Source organism: Gorilla gorilla, chromosome 23, assembly GCF_029281585.2.
Source record: "Gorilla gorilla gorilla isolate KB3781 chromosome 23, NHGRI_mGorGor1-v2.1_pri, whole genome shotgun sequence".
Lineage (NCBI taxonomy): Eukaryota > Metazoa > Chordata > Mammalia > Primates > Hominidae > Gorilla > Gorilla gorilla.
In genome coordinates this window covers 30,454,503-30,470,651 of record NC_086018.1, presented here as the reverse complement: position 1 = coordinate 30,470,651, position 16,149 = coordinate 30,454,503, and the positions used below count along the sequence as shown (strand labels likewise).

The 16,149-nt window shown below is 43.9% G+C and overlaps 1 protein-coding gene across 29 annotated transcripts in view; it reads left to right on the top strand.

The window, feature by feature from the left end:
- Positions 1-16,149, top strand: part of BPIFC (BPI fold containing family C) — a 60,375-nt gene that overhangs the window by 20,006 nt on the left and 24,220 nt on the right. For 27 of the 29 annotated variants that reach the window (XM_063704822.1, XM_063704830.1, XM_063704816.1 and 24 more), the window contains 5 exons: positions 1,150-1,270; positions 7,289-7,417; positions 8,636-8,791; positions 8,935-8,998; positions 11,896-11,956. In XM_063704822.1, the coding sequence (XP_063560892.1) occupies positions 1,150-1,270; positions 7,289-7,417; positions 8,636-8,791; positions 8,935-8,998; positions 11,896-11,956 (531 nt within the window). Of the gene's footprint in view, positions 1-1,149; positions 1,271-2,651; positions 2,915-7,288; positions 7,418-8,635; positions 8,792-8,934; positions 8,999-11,895; positions 11,957-16,149 lie in introns of those variants that run through there. The other 2 variants (XM_063704844.1, XM_063704843.1) reach the window with 2 other exon arrangements.

The following is a 16,149-nucleotide window of genomic DNA, read 5'->3' as shown; positions in this document are numbered from 1 at the left end:
AACAAGGATAGGATAACTGGAAAGGAACTTAAACTGCAAAATAAGGGGATAAAGGCAATATTTCCTCCTTGAAAAGGGTGAAAGTAAATGTTCTTCATTAACTATGGAGGTTACTTTTCTCAAGCTCTTTAATGTGAGAGAGGTCTCTTTTCCCCAATGAGCTCAGAGAAATGTGTTGTGTGATGCTTCCATATAAAGAAGCTGATGAGTTATTCCAGGATGAAACAAAAGCAGTGGTTATTAAGTTTTTAAAAATATCAGGATCCTTTGACAATCTGGTCAAAATGTAGATTCTCTCCCTTCAAAAATGAGACACATATGCACACACGACTCACCCACAGTTTTTTATTAGAATTTCATGTAGTTCAGGAGTTTCCTACAGCCCATGAACCGCAGGCCAAAAATTCTTGAGCTTAAAGAATCTGAAAGGAAAAAAGAGTATGGAATAACCTTCTGGAACTGTCCATAGCACACAGATTCTGGAGCCAAAGTGTCTGAATTTGACCACTGGCTCCCCTAGTTCTTAGCTGTATGATTTGGGCAACAGTGAACTTCTCTGAGGCTCAGGGTCTTACTCTACTGCCCAGGTTAGAGTACAATGGTGCAATCATGGCTTACTGCAGCCTCGACCTCCAGGACCTAAGCAATCCTTCCAACTCAGCATCCTGAGTCACTGGTACTATAGACATGCACCATTATGCCCAGCTCATTTTTTAATTTTTTTTTTTTTTTTTCGTAGAGACAGGATCTCAATGTTTCCCAGACTGGTTTCAAACTCCTGGGCTCAAGCGATCCTCCCGCCTCAACCTCCCAAAGTGCTGGGATTACAGGCATGAGCTACTGCTCCTGGCCTGAAGAAAATGTTATACTTTTCTTCTCACACTGTTCTGTGATAAAACTCTTTAGTCCTCCCGACATAATGAAAATTTCTCATGTTAGCTCTGTGGTCTTGCACAAGTTCCTTAGCCTCTCTGAGAACCAGAGTTTTCATCTGTAAACCAGGGACAGTAATACCCACTTTGTGGGGTTGCCGTTTTCTAAGTATCTAAGGGCGTGTCTCACTCAATAAATTGTATTTGTGTGGTTAATGTTATTATGCTATTATTATCTTTGTCATTATCAACAGATACTGTCTTGTTTCCTTCACAGGTGTTCAAGCTGGAATGAAGATGATTGAGCAAATGCTAAAAGAAAAGAAACTCCCAGATTTAAGCGGTTCTGAGTCTCTTGAATTTCTAAAAGTTGATTATGTAAACTACAATTTTTCAAAGTAAGTAAAAAGAAGAGCATTTTGCCTCTTATAAGAAGCTCAAAGGAAACAGTGGAGGAATTCTATGGAAGCCCCACGATTTCATCAGAATCCAGCCTTCTTATCTTTTTCTGTTCTGCTGTCCTTAGCTCTGGTTTCTATTCTCAAGTTTGCCTCATGGCTCAATATGGCCACTGCGGTTCCAGCCATCAAATCATCATGTTTCAGGCAGCTAAAAGGAGGAAGAGACTAGGGTAAAGGGGTTCTTAAAAGCTAAGTCAGTCTTCTTTTTAAATGAGTTTTTCTGAAGCTCTACCCTAATAAGATCCTGCCTAACCAACAATGGACAGAACTTAATTATATGGCCACATTTATTAGCAAGGGAGACTGGAAAACTAGTTTTCCAACCAAACAACTTTGTCATTCCCAATAAAATCAGGAATGTTCAGGGAAGAAAGTGAATTGGAAGTTCAGACAGCAACTGACAATCTCTGCCATAGTCTCCAGCAAAAGCCCCAAAGGCAGTATAAGGAGAGGATAGCTTTGTCCATCTGGAGCTCAGTCTTAAAGGTCAAGGGAGAGTCAAGCTCTTCTAAGGGGTTCTCTGTGACTGTGATTCACAATTTGCCCCAATTGTTAAAGATTTTACCCATCCAGTGATAATTCCCTGCTACTCCAACCCTTTGGAGTGATCATTCCCCTGCTGTCAATGATAATATTCTATAAAACCAAGAGGTTTTTTGTTTTTTGTGTTTTTTTTTTTGAGACGGAGTCTTGCTCTGTTGCCTAGGCTGGAGTGCAGTGGCGCGATCTCGGCTCACTGCAAGCTCTGCCTCCAGGTTCATGCCATTCTCCTGCCTCAGCCTCCCAAGTAGCTGGGACTACAGGCACCCGCCACCACGCCTGGCTAATTTTTTTTTGTATTTTTAGTAGAGACGGGGTTTCACCGTGTTAGCCAGGATGGTCTTGATCTCCTGACCTAGTGATCGGCCGCCTTTGGCCTCCCAAAGTGCTGGGATTACAGGCGTGAGCCACCACACCCAGCCCAAAACCAAGAGGTTTTGACAAGGAGGAAGAGAGATGGTGACTTAGGGAAAGTTTCTGGCTAATGCTGTGATCTGTATAAAGTTAGCCATTCAACAAGTATTTATTGAGCACCTGCTACATATCAAGCCTTGTCCTAGGAACAGGGGATATTAGGCTGGGCTCAGTGGCTCACACGTGTAATCCCAACCCTTTGGGAGGCCGAGGTGGGAGGATCACTTGAGCTCAGGAGTTTGAGACCAGCCTGGGCAACATGACGAAAACCCATCTCTACCAAAAATACAGAAAATTAGCTGGGCATGATGGTGCACACCTGTAGTCCCAGTGACATCGGAGGCTGAGGTGGGAGGATCACTGGAGCCCTGCAGGTCAAGGTTGCAGTGAGCCATGATTGCGCCACTGCACTCCAGCCTGGACAAAGTGAGACCCTGTCTCAAAAAAAGAGAAAGCAATAGGGGATATTGTAGTGAACAACTTACCTGCCCTTAAAGTCCAGTGGGAGAGATGGACATTAAATATATATTTACAAAACTAATTATTTAATTACAGTAATAATGCCACAGCAGAAAGTACAGGAAGAATTGTACAATATCATGTGTAGGTGGAGATGGGGAGAAACAGGTATTTTCTTTTTTTAAAATTTATTTATATATATATTTATTATACTTTAAGTTCTAGGGTACATGTGCACGACGTGCAGGTTTGTTACGTATGTATACATGTGCCATGTTGGTGTGCTGCACCCATTAACTCGTCGTTTACATTAGGTATATCTCCTAATGCTATCCCTCCGCCCTACCCCAACCCGCCCCACAACAGGCCCTGGTGTGTGATGTTCCCCTTCCTGTGTCCAAGTGTTCTCATTGTTCAATTCCCACCTATGAGTGAGAACATGCGGTGTTTGGTTTTTTGTCCTTGCCAGGGATCTAGAACTAGAAATACCATTTGACCCAGCCATCCCATTACTGGGTATATACCCAAAGGAGTATAAATCATATTGCTATAAAGACACATGCACACGTATGTTTATCGCGGCACTACTCACAATAGCAAAGACTTGGAACCAGCCCAAATGTCCAACTATGATAGACTGGATTAAGAAAATGTGGCACATATACACCATGGAATACTATGCAGCCATAAAAAATGATGAGTTCATGTCCTTTGTAGGGACATGGATGAAGCTGGAAACAGGTATTTTCATGCATTGCTAGACAGGGTAGATAAACCAATACAATCGTTTTAGGCCTGTGCTGTCTAAACAGTAGCCACTAGCCACAGGTGGCTATTAAACACTAAATGCAGCTAGTACAACTGAGGAAATGCATTTTTATTTATTTGATTTTCATTAATTTTAATTATAAAAACTGATGCTCAGTTTGACTACTGAAAAGCTTTTAAGTATGTTTGGAATAATTTTGTAAGTTTACTTTTTCAACTGAAAATCTTATCAAATCTAAATACAGGTTGAGTATCCCTTATCCAAAATGCTTGGAACAAGACGTATTTCAGATTTTTAATTGTTTTGAATTTTGGAATATTTGCATTATACTTACTTATCATCCCTAATCCAAAAATCCAAAATGCTCCAAGGGGCATTTCCTTTAAGCATCATGTCAGCACTTAAAAATTTTGGATTTGGGATGCTAAACATATATAGGTCAGTATCTCTCATAAAATCCAATGTTTGAATTGAGGTGTATCATGAGTATAAGATACATACCAGATTTTGAAAACTTATTTTTTTAAAAAAAGAAAATATCTCATTAGTAATTTTTATATTGGTTACATATTCATATGACAATGTTTTAGATATATTGGCTTAAGTAAAAATATTAAGAAAATTAATTTCACCTCTCTTTTCCCTTTTTAAAATGTGATTACTACAAGATTTTAAATTACTGTCATGCATTGCTTAACAACAGGAATATGTTCTGAGAAATGCCTTATTAAGTGATTTCATTATTGTGCAAACATTATAGGGTGTATTTACACGAACCTAGATGGTATAGCTAACTACATACCTAGGCTATATGACATAGCCTATTGCTCCTAGGCTACAAACCTGTAAAACATGAGACTGCACTGAATACTGTAAGCAATTGTAATACAATGGTAAGTACTTTTGTATCTAAGCATATCTAGTCATAGAAAAGGGACAGTAAAAATACAGTATATAATCTTATATATGTGTGTGTGTGTGTGTGTGTGTGTGTGTGTGTGTGTGTGTGTATGCTCTTTGACCCAACAATTCCACTGCTCAGCATTCTCCTTAGAGAAGTACATGTACACGGCCGGGCGTGGTGGCTCACGCCTGCAATCCCAGCACTTTGGGAGGCCAAGGTGGGTGGATCACAAGGTCAGGAGATTGAGACCATCCTGGCTAACACGGTGAAACCCCATCTCTACTAAAAGTACAAAAAATTAGCTGGGCATGGTGGCGGGCGCCTGTAGTCCCAGCTACTCCAGAGGCTGAAGCAAGAGAATGGCGTGAACCCGGGAGGCGGAGCTTGTAGTGAGCCGAGATCATGCCACTGCACTCCAGCCCGGGCGACAGAGTGAAACTCCATCTCAAAAAAAAAAAAAAAGAGAGAAGTACATGTACACAAGCAGTATGTATGAGGATGTTCACTGTGACATTGTATATAATACAGAAGTGCTAGAAAGAACCTAGATGTCCACCAACATAGGAATGATTTTTTTGAAATGGTACATCAATCCAAAGTTTGAAATACTCTGCAGCAGTTATAAAGAATTGGTTAGACCTGCATGTATCAAAATGAAAATATTTCCAAGGTATAGTAAATGAATCTCTGCCATCCTCTTCCCACAGTGGGACTCAGGATGTGTGACAGAGACTAGGTAGGAAAGGATGCATAGAAGAGGAAATATTACTAGCAAATAATTGTTTCTTATCAGCTATCACATTTATGTTTTAAATTTTTCTTCATCTTCATTCACAACAGTCCCTTTCTTGGGTGCAGTAATTATACACAGAAGAACTCATTTTGTCTCCCCGCCCCTACCTGTGAGTAGCACTTCTTTTGAGTGATTGAATCTGGTTAAGCGCCTTGCCCAAGTTTTTACAGCTCGTACTAAACTTGGCTCCAAGTCAAGCACTCTTTGCACAATATGTGAAGTGGCATAGCCTCGTGGTGAAGAGTACAGTCTGAAGTCAGACTGAGGAGGGTTTCAGGTCTGGTTCTGCCACTTATATGTGACTTCAGCCACTTTTTTCATCTTCTTATCTTTGAAATGGGGATTGCAAAAACAGCAACCACCTCATAGGATTACTGTGAGAGTTAAAATGAGCTAATGTATGTAATGCACTTACCACAATGCCTGGCAGGTAGCAACCACTCAATAGATATTCATAATAATTTCTTTTTTTTTTTTTGAGATGAAGTCTCACACTGTCACCCGGGCTGGTGTGCAGTGGGGCGATCTCGGCTCACTGCAGCCTCCTCCGCCTGGGTTCAAGGGATTCTCCTGCCTCAGCCTACCAAGTAGCTGGGACTACAGGCACATGCCACCACACCCGGTTAATTTTTATATTTTCAGTAGACGCGGGGTTTCACTATGTTGGCCAGGCTGGTCTCGAACTCCTGACCTTGTGATCTGCCCGCCTCGGCCTCCCAAAGTGCTGGGATTACAGGCGTGAGCCACCGCGCCCAGCTGTTCATAATAATTTCTGATAATGCATGTGGCCATCTACCTCTGCAGATTACATGCAACTCACTGCCTCCTAGTTACCCTTTTGACAGGCCAGAGAATCCTAGGGGAAGTCAACTCTCTAAGTTTCTCCACTAGCAAAGATACTGTCCACATAGAGGACATTTGGAAATAGGAGGAAGGCACGTTTCTGATTGTCCCAATGACAGGTGGGGAGGGACACTACCGGCATATGCACCAAATGTCCTGTTATGTGTATGATAGTCCTCTACAAAAATAGCTGTGCCAAGGGCTGGACACAGTGGCTCACGCCTATAATCCCAGCACTTTGGGAGGCCGAGGCGGGCAGATCACGAGGTCAGGTCAGGAGATCAAGACCATCCTGGCTAACGTGGTGAAAGCCCGTCTCTACTAAAAATACAAAAAATTAGCCAGGTGTGGTGGCATGCGCCTGTAGTCCCAGCTACTTGGGAGGCTGAGGCAGGAGAATCCCTTGAATCCAGGAGGCGGAGATTGCAGTGAGCTGAGATCGTGCCAGTGCACTCCAGCCTGGGTGACAGAGCGAGACTCTGTCTCAAAAAAAAAAAAGAAAAAAGAAAAAAAATAGCTGGGTCATGCAAAATACAAATATCACCCCTTTCGTGAAACACTGGAACTGCTGAAGGAAAAATAATGATGGCAATGTTGTGCCTTTTTTTTTGTCTTTAAATAAACTAAACAAGTAGATTGTTTGATTATTTACAAATATATTTCTAGGCCAGGCGAGGTGTCTTATGCCTGTAATCCCAACACTTTGGGAGGCTGAGACAGGAGGCTTGCTGGAGGCCAGGAGTTCAAGACCAGTGTGGGCAACACAGTGAGATCCTGCCTCTACAAAAAAAAATAAAAAATATTAGCCAAGTGTGATAGCACATGCCTGTAGACCCAGCTGTTGGAAGGCTGAGGCGGGAGGATTACCTGAGCCCAGGAGTTCGAGGCTGCAGTGAGCTATGATCACACCACTGCACTCCAACCTGGGAGACAAATGAGACCCTGTCTCAAAAAAAAAAAAAAAAAAAGAGCGAGAGAGAAGAAAAATTACATATATGTTTCTAAACTTGCTCATTTCCCTCATCAACTGGATTCAAGGGACTTCCTGGTAAGAGTTTGAGGAGAATTAGGAGGCAGTTCCCCAGAGACAGCCCTGCAGACAGGAGGTTCTTTTCTCTGTAGGAATTCACAATGGCCTCAATGGTAAGAGTTCTGCAACTGTGTTCCCAAGTTTGCTTGACTAAAGAGATGTGCGGGAAGAGTCGCCCTAACTTCTTGTTTCTGGTTTTACAGTATAAAAATCAGTGCCTTTTCATTTCCAAATACTTCATTGTCTTTTGTGCCTGGAGTGGGAATCAAAGCGCTAACCAACCATGGCACTGCCAACATCAGCACAGACTGGGGGTTCGAGTCTCCACTTTTGTGAGTATTCCACTGAAATGTCTGCAGCTGTTCTGGGAGAATGTGAGCAAAAATGGAAAATGTAGAAATTCACCAATGTTTTTGGCAGTAGGCTTCTTTCCCTCATTATTAACAATCTTTCTCAAAAGCATTTTTTTCCAGGTGAGGCTTAAATTAGGAAATCCTACTGGGGGGTTTTGGTGAAAAACATTCTTCTCTTAAAGGCAGAGCATATGATCAAATGTCATTTAAGATTCTCTTAAGAACTAGAAGTCCCTGACTATCAGAGAAACAGATGCATGCTCAACATTTTCGATCACCCACAAATCACTGCATGGTCTTGAGCCAGCCATTCAACACACTTCCCCATCTGCAGGAGTAACTGATGGGAAATGGAGTCTTTCTCCCTCACACAGAGGTTGAAGAATGGTAGTCAGCTTAAGCCCGAGCCCAACTGGAAGGCCTTTGCACCCTCGTATAGAAGGAAGAAATCAGATTCAAGGTACTTTTACAGGCCAGTTGCAATGTGTAAACCACTGTTCTGGGTGTAATGTTTAGGTCTGCCTTGGTAGGTGCCACAGGATAACACATTCATTCATCCACTAAGTCAGTCAACAACCATTTATTGAGTGCCTGCTGTGTAACATTTATCCCCATCTAAAGAACTCCAGTCTTGTAGACTGTAGAGAAATGACACGTTCCCCACAGCAACATAGATTCATGTATTCATTCATTTATTCAATGACTCATCAACCATATGCTGAGTACTTACTCTGTGTCAGGCCACATGCTAAGTCTTGGGTACATGGAAATGAGTAATACACAATCCACTCCCTCAAGGAGTTCACAGACTACACCTAAGCATCACTGTCTCATCTATGCCCTTCCTGAATAAAGTGTTGCCAATCTTACCCTTTCTTTTCTCTCCCCAAACAAACATTGTATATGAAGGATGCTCAATACAAGCTCACTCACTGCCAGGGCCAGAGCACTCAGGGTGAAATAATTAGAATATCCCAATAGCTGTTAGCTTTCACATATTCAGTACTTCGTCTGTTCTGTGAATATTCAATCAGCACCCACTCTGCTCCTACCTGTTGTAGGCCCAAGGAAGTCAGAAGTGAACATGACAAAGTCACTGCAGTCCAGGAGCTTAGAGTCTCTGGGTAATCTGAGAAACAAGATTCATCTCTGTGCCTGACTCAGGCTTGAATAACCTTGCACTTTTTCTCTAAACAGCCAAGACACAGGAGGGGCTGATCTGTTTCTCTCTGGAGTCTACTTTACCGGTATCATTATCCTAACCCGAAATGACTTTGGTCATCCTACCCTGAAGCTCCAAGATTGCTACGCCCAACTGAGCCATGCCCACGTCTCATTTTCCGGAGAACTCAGGTGAGTGACAGCCCTGGGTTGGGCAGTGGCTAGTCAGGGGCTGGATACTCAGGCATCGCTTAGGGAAGGTTTACAAATGGCTGATTATGGTCTCTGAGTAACCTCTTTTTTTTTTTTTTTTTTTTTTTTCATTTTTTCCTCAGTGTTCTGTATAACTCCTTTGCTGAGCCCATGGAGAAACCCATTTTAAAGAACTTAAATGAAATGGTGAGTCTTTCGAAGTTAGGCAACCACAGTAAAATGCCATTAGTAGCAGTTCTATCATCCTTTAATTAATTTTGTTTGTTTGTTTGTTTGTTTTGAGACAGAGTCTGGCTCTGTCGCCCAGGCTGGAGTGCAGTGGCGCGAACTTGGCTCACTGCAAGCTCCGCCTCCTGGGTTCAAGGCATTCTCCTGCCTCAGCCTCCCAAGTAGCTGGGACTACAAGTGCCCGCCACCGTGCCCGGCTAATTTTTTGTATCTTTAGTAGAGACGGGGTTTCACTGTGTTGGCCAGGATGGTCTTGATCTCCTGAACTCGTGATCTGCGCACCTCGGCCTCCCAAAGTGCTGGGATTACAGGCATGAGCCACCACTCCCAGCCAATCCTTTAATTAATTCTTAATCAAGAAACCTTTATTGAGCATCTACTGTGTGCTAGGCACTATCCAAGGCACTTTCACAGACATTAAATATCCTTTGCAACTTAATAACAGTTTCTCAGATCCCTACTATGTGCCAAATATTGTGGTAGGTGCTTGGGATGCAGAGACAAAGAAAACAAGAGCACATCTCTGAAATTTCTTACCATAGGGTGGGCAAACAACCAACAAGAATTTACTTATTATGTACCTATTGCATGCCCAGCTGCCATGGACTAGGGTCTGTTGGGAATAGGAAAGAGGGATGCACTTGTCTATTCAAAAGCTCAAACTCGGGCTTGTGAAACAATAACTGAGTACTTGAATTTAGTGTACAGTTACATGATCATTAGATTGAACAGGAGAGGTTCAGAGAACTGGAAAATTTTAAAGAAATAGGGCCTGGAAGTGTCCTGGGAGATAATTTTTAGAGGATGCAGAACTTGAACTAGATCTTAACATATAGGTAGGATTTGTATATGTAAGGAATGAAGGATAAGAAGAGGCATTTCCAGGAAATACAATAGGAATAAGTTAAGAAAATAGAGTATATTAAGATCCTTTCTCAAGCTATAAGGCTTCCAGTCTCAGAAGTCAGTGTCTGAAGAAGGGAAAGATGGAATTGGCTATGCACTCTGTTTCCAATACTGACCACACCTTCCCTGAACGCTTTACCTGTATTTTGGGGGAGATAAGGACAGGGATGAGGAGGAATAGAAAAGAAGGAAGACTCTTCTGGAAAAGAAGGGACAAAGATAGGGTCTGGCCACCTCCATCTCTCTAGTGCTCAGCTCAGTGCTTGACAGACATTAGGTGCTTAATGAAAGTCAGTAAAGAAATCAACACTCAGAAGCATCAAGCAGCTCGTCCCAGGAGGTGGCACAGCTGTCCAGGACTCGGAAGCCTTATGGTCCTTCTCCATCCTTACCTGACAGATGCTGAGTGCCAATGAGTGTTCACATTAGAGTCCCTGGCAAAGTGCACTGTCATTCTCAAGGACTCCAAACTTGATCATTCCCCTGTTTGAAACGAGGCATGGTTCTTTGGCCTCGGACAGGAGGCCAGTGAAGAATGAGTTATGTCACAGAAGCCAATAATTAAGTTTGCCTGAAATTGATTTATGGCTTAAAGATAATAGATGCTTCTATGATTCTGTCTGTGCCACTGGAAGATAGAAAAGAATGCTGAGCCCACAGCTCTCTAGCTGTGTAAGCTGAGTTCAAATCCCGGCTATGCAACACCTGGCAACTCACTTAACCTCTCAAAGCTTTGGTTTTCCCATCTGTAATTAGGGGACAGTCATGCCTCCCTCTCAAGGCTGTAGTGAAGGTGAAATGGAGTTAAACCAACAACAGTTAACACTTACTCAGTTTTTACTATAAGCTGGGCAATTTTACATGGATTACTTCCATTTCTACTTACAACAATGTGATGAGGTGGATACAATTATCATCCCCATGCAAATGTTGCAGATGTGGAAACTGAGGTCAAAGAATACAAGTAACTTGCCAAGGGATTCAACCCTCGGCCCCAGGCACCCAAGCCTGTGCTGTAACCACTATGCCAAGCACACCAATGAGCACACAAGAGGCACATCAGTGCTGATACCTCTGCCCCTTCCTAAAAATATTAATCTGACTCAAGACTAATTTTCAAATTCCAAAAAGGTGGCAACAAAATAGATCTCTAAGTAGATCTCTGATATAATGTGCTCTCCAACTAGCCCAGGGGGAAAGTAAAAGCTCCAGCTCTGGGGCCAGGCACGGTGGCTCACGCCTGTAATCCCAGCACTTTGGGAGGCCGAGGCGGGTGAATCACGAGGTCAGGAGATCGAGACCATCCTGGCTAACACGGTGAAACCCCGTCTCTACTAAAAATACAAAAAATTAGCTGGGCATAGTGGCGAGCTCCTGTAGTCCCAGCTACTCGGGAGGCTGAGGCAGGAGAATGGCGTGAACTGGGGAGGCGGAGCTTGCAGTGAGCCGAGATCGCGCCACTGCACTCCAGCCTGGGTGACAGAGCGAGACTCCATCTCAAAAAAAAAAAAAAAAAAAGCTCCAGCTCTAACCATTCCAGGTAGGGCATGCAACTGCTCCTAGAGGAGATGGCAAGCTGGCGGCACCCCCAGCAGTCAGGAAAGATACAGCAACTCCAGCAGCAGGTTCCTCGAGTATAACAGCATGGACTGGGACGCATGCCCTATCATGTCACAGAAAGAAACGACAAGGGCTCACTCACTGTTTACAGGGCTGATTGGATGTAGTGCTAGTTGCTACAAAGTTCAGCTGGCATTCAGTGACATACCACCCGTATCTACGTAAAGTGAGGCCCATAGACATCAACAAATTTAAGAGAATGTCTCAATGACCAAAGGGATAATGACTGCTAACCAGAAGGCCTTTGTTTGCAGGGTCTAGGCCCATCAATAAGGCTTTCCAGTACAACATGGTAACTTGCTTTTTTCTTTTTATTCCTTTGTGGCCAGCTCTGTCCCATTATTGCAAGTGAAGTCAAAGCGCTAAATGCCAACCTCAGCACACTGGAGGGTGAGTCTTAGAACTGTCTTTTCCAGATGGTTGTCTTCCTACCTTCAAAAGCTGGTACTGCCTGGGTTTGCTTTTCAAGGCAGTATAGCTTGAGCTATCCATCCTGCTTCATATTCTGCAAATTACAGCCCCAGGAAGGTGCTTGGGAGGATGTGCCTTGTGCGTAGGGCATATGTACTCTTTGGCTAATAACTAACTTCACTGCCGCAAGAGGGGTGGCTCCAGGGGGATGAGATGTAGGTTCAGGAACTAAACCCTCACGAGCACGAACCCAAGCAGTGGCATTACATCCCTTCTCTTCAGAGGGATTAACACTGATCTTGACCAGGTTATTCTGGGGTTCTCAGCCTGCAGTGGCTGCCCTGAGCATCAAGTCCTCGCACCTTAGCATGGACTACAAGACTCACCACACCCCATCTCCTACTTACCTCTCTCTGCTTCATCTTTCTCTTTACCTTTCTCTGCCCCAGCAATCAAACTGTTTCCACTGCCCTCCTCACCCCTTGCCTTTGCTTTTGCTGTTTTCTCTGCCTGGAAGAGCTTCCTCTCTTCTCCATCCTTTCATTCCTTTAACACAGGAGTCCTCAATCCCTGGGCCACAGACAGGTTAGAAACTGGACTGCACAGCAGGAGGTGAACAGTGGGCAGGCGACCGAGCATTACTGCCTGAGCTCCGCCTCCTGTCAGATCAGTGGCAGCATTAGATTCTCATAGGAGTGCGAACCCTATTGTGAACCGTGGATGCGAGGGATCTAGGTTGCATGTGCCTTATGGGAATCTAATGCCTGATGATCTGAGGTGAAACAGTTTCATCCCGAAACCATCCCCCCCAACCCCAGGCCATGGAGAAATCATCTTCCATTAAACTGGTCCCTGGTGCTAAAAAGGTTGAGGACCGCTGCTTTAACAGATACATATTGAGTGCCCATTTCTAAACCTGCAGAGTTTAGCCAGCACTGTGCTAAACCCTGGAGGATCTAATCCTTTCCATTCTCTACCTCTCTTTATATGTTGTGTTCCCTCCTCTTTATATTTAAGACCCAGCTCAGACATAGCCTCTTCCAGGAAACCTTACCTGACAGCCCCCACTCCGTAAAGTTATGCCTCCTCTGTGCTCACATGACACTTTGGACATCTCTCTCTCACTTTGCACTCCATCCATTCATTCACCAATGGCGCACTGAGCACCTGAAATAGATGGAGCACTGTTCTTGGTGCTGGGGATGCAGCAGTATTCCCAGGCAACAGACATACCTGCCGTCATGGGACTAGTGGGAGGAGACAGACAGCAAGCAAGATAAACAAGTAAAATCTAAGTTATGGCAGTGATAAGTGGTAAGAAGAAAAATAAAGCAGTGGAGGAGGTGGAGAGGAATTTCCATTCTAGATAGAGTGACCAGGAAAGCCACCACTGAGCAGGTGGCATTACTAGAAAAACCCAAAGGGAGTAGAAAGTGAGCTGCTGCTCAATCTAGATGAAGATTCCAGATCGAGGAAACTGCAGGCACAAAAACCCTGAGGCTGAATATCTCAAGTTTGCTGGGGAGGCTGTGAGAAGGACACACTAGGAGCAGGGGGTTGGGGGAGAGCAGGCAATGAGGCCAGAGATGGGGAAGAGGGGATGGTTTGATCTTCAGGGATGTGTAGGGACTGCAAAGTCCACCTCTTAATCTAAGATGGGATGCCTTTGAAGAGTAAGGCCGGCATGACCTAACTTACAGTTTTAGGAGATCGGTCTGGCTTCTGTGCTAAAAAAAATAGACAAGAAGGAAGGGGGTCAAGGGCAAAAGCAAAGAGACTACTTAAGAGATGAGTGCAGTGACCCATACAAGTAACGATGGTGGCTGGCCTAGGGTGGGGTGATGAAGATGGTAAGGCATGTTGGGATTCTGGATGTACCTTGAAGGTCAAGACAGTGGTTTTTGTGCAACAGATCAAATGTAGGTCAGGAGAAGAGTGAAGCGTGACTTTGGTGGGTAAAACCCTAAGCAATTGGAAAATTGGAAGAAGGGATTTAGCATTTATTGAGATGGGAAAGAACCTAAGAACAAGTTTGTAGCAGGATCATCAGGAGCCCAGTTTAGATCAGCCTTTGCTGTGTTGTATTATAATTTCCTATTGATATATCTGTCTACTCCCCAAGACTATGAGTTCCTTGGGTGCAGGAACTTTGACTCACTGCTGTGCCCCCAGCGTCAGGCACAGCACCTAGCCCATTAGATTAAGAAATATCAGGCGCAGTGGCTCACTCCTGTAATCCTAGCACTTTGGGAGGCCAAGGTGGGAGGATTGCTTGAGGTCAGGAGTTCAAGACCTGCCTAGGCAACATAGTGAGACCTTGTTTCTATATTAAAAAATTTTTTTCTTAATTAGCCAGGCATGGTGGCGTGCGCCTGTAGTCCCAGCTATGGGGAGGCTGAGGTAGGAGGATTACTTGAGCCCAGGAGGTTGAGGCTGCAGTGAGCCAAGATCACGCAGTGAGCCAAGATCCAGTCTAGGTGACAAAGTGAGATCTTGTCTCAAAAAATATATATATTAGACTGATAAATGGATGCAGATGGATGAAAGAAAATGAATGGATTGGAGATATAGGGAAGGAAAACAAGATGTAGTGAGGAAAGAAGTAGCCAAGGATCACCATGTTCTAGCTTTCCTTGAGCAAGTTCCTTTACCTCTGAGCCTCACTCACCACATCTGTGAAATGATTGCTGTCCCTCAGAGTAACAACTTGAAAGTATTTTTAAAATTGTGGCAATGGCCAGGCACAGTGGCCCACACCTGTAATCCCAGCACTTTGGGAAGCTGAGGCGAGCCACTCGCTTGAGGTCAGGAGTTCAAGACCAGCCTGGCCAACAGGGTGAAACGCTGTCTCTACTAAAAATACAAAAATTAGCCAGAGGTGGTGGCGCAGGCCTGTAATCCCAGCTACTTGGGTGGCTGAGTCAGGAGAATCACTTGAACCCGAGAGACAGAGGTTGCAATGAGCCGAGATTGTGCCACTGCACTCCAGCCTGGGTGACAGAGCAAGACTCTGTCTCAAAAACTGAAAAATAAAAAATAAAAACTATGGTGGCTTAGGATAATATTATTCCTTTATCTTAGCAAGATACTTCATCTCTTCTTGCTTTTCATCTCCATCTATGACATGCAAGAAGAGAGAAGACATGATGCTCAGGTAACTTTCTCTAGAACAGGGAGTAGGTCTTCATATTGTAGAACACATGATGGTGGTCAGGAAAGCAGCTCTCCAAAGCCGAGTGGGAAACCTGAGCCCTGAGTCACTGCACATACAACTAGCTTCAGAGACTAAAATCTGTGCTTTCATTTATTTTTTTTTTTTTAGACAGAGTTTCGCTCTTGTTGCCCAGGCTGGAGTGCAATGGCGCAATCTTGGCTCACCACAACCTGCGCCTCCTGGGTTCAAGAGATTCTCCTGCCTCAGCCTCCCAAGTAGCTGGGATTACAGGCGCGTGCCACCACACCTTGCTAATTTTGTATTTTTAGTAGAGATGGGGTTTCTCCATGTTGGTCAGGCTGGTCTCAAACTCCTGACCTCAGGTGATCTGCCCACCTCAGCCTCCCAAAGTGTTGGGATTACAGGCCTGACCCACCACACCCAGCCCAATCTGTGCTTTCTGGAACTTCACCCACCACTGCACCTTGGTCCCCTTGACTTCTGCTTTATTCTGAAAATGATAATACATAAAATTATTTGGATTAGCAGCACTGTGCCTAAGAATCTCCTTGGCCTCTCCAATTTAGTGGACTTTATTTTCTCTCACACAATCTGTTTCTAAAAATATTTCTAATGACAACAGTAAAGCATACTCCTTGTAAAAAAAAAAAAAAAGTTCTAACTGCAATTTATAACATCAAACTGAAGAGTCTTTCATTATACCAACCCAATACATATCTCTAAATATTGATATGAGTTTTGTGTTTGTACTAATTTCCTTTTTAAAAAATAACTATATAGGGCTAGGTGTGGTGGCTCACACCTGTAATCCCCGTACTTTGGGAGGCCAAGGTGGGTGGATCACTTGCGGTCAGGAGTTCGAAGCCAGCCTGGCCAACATGGTGAAACCCTGTCTCTACTAAAAATACAAAAATTAGCCATGTGTGGTGGTGGGTGCCTGTAATCTCAGCTACTAGGAAGGCTGAGGCATGAAAATTGCTTGTACCCAGGAGGCAGA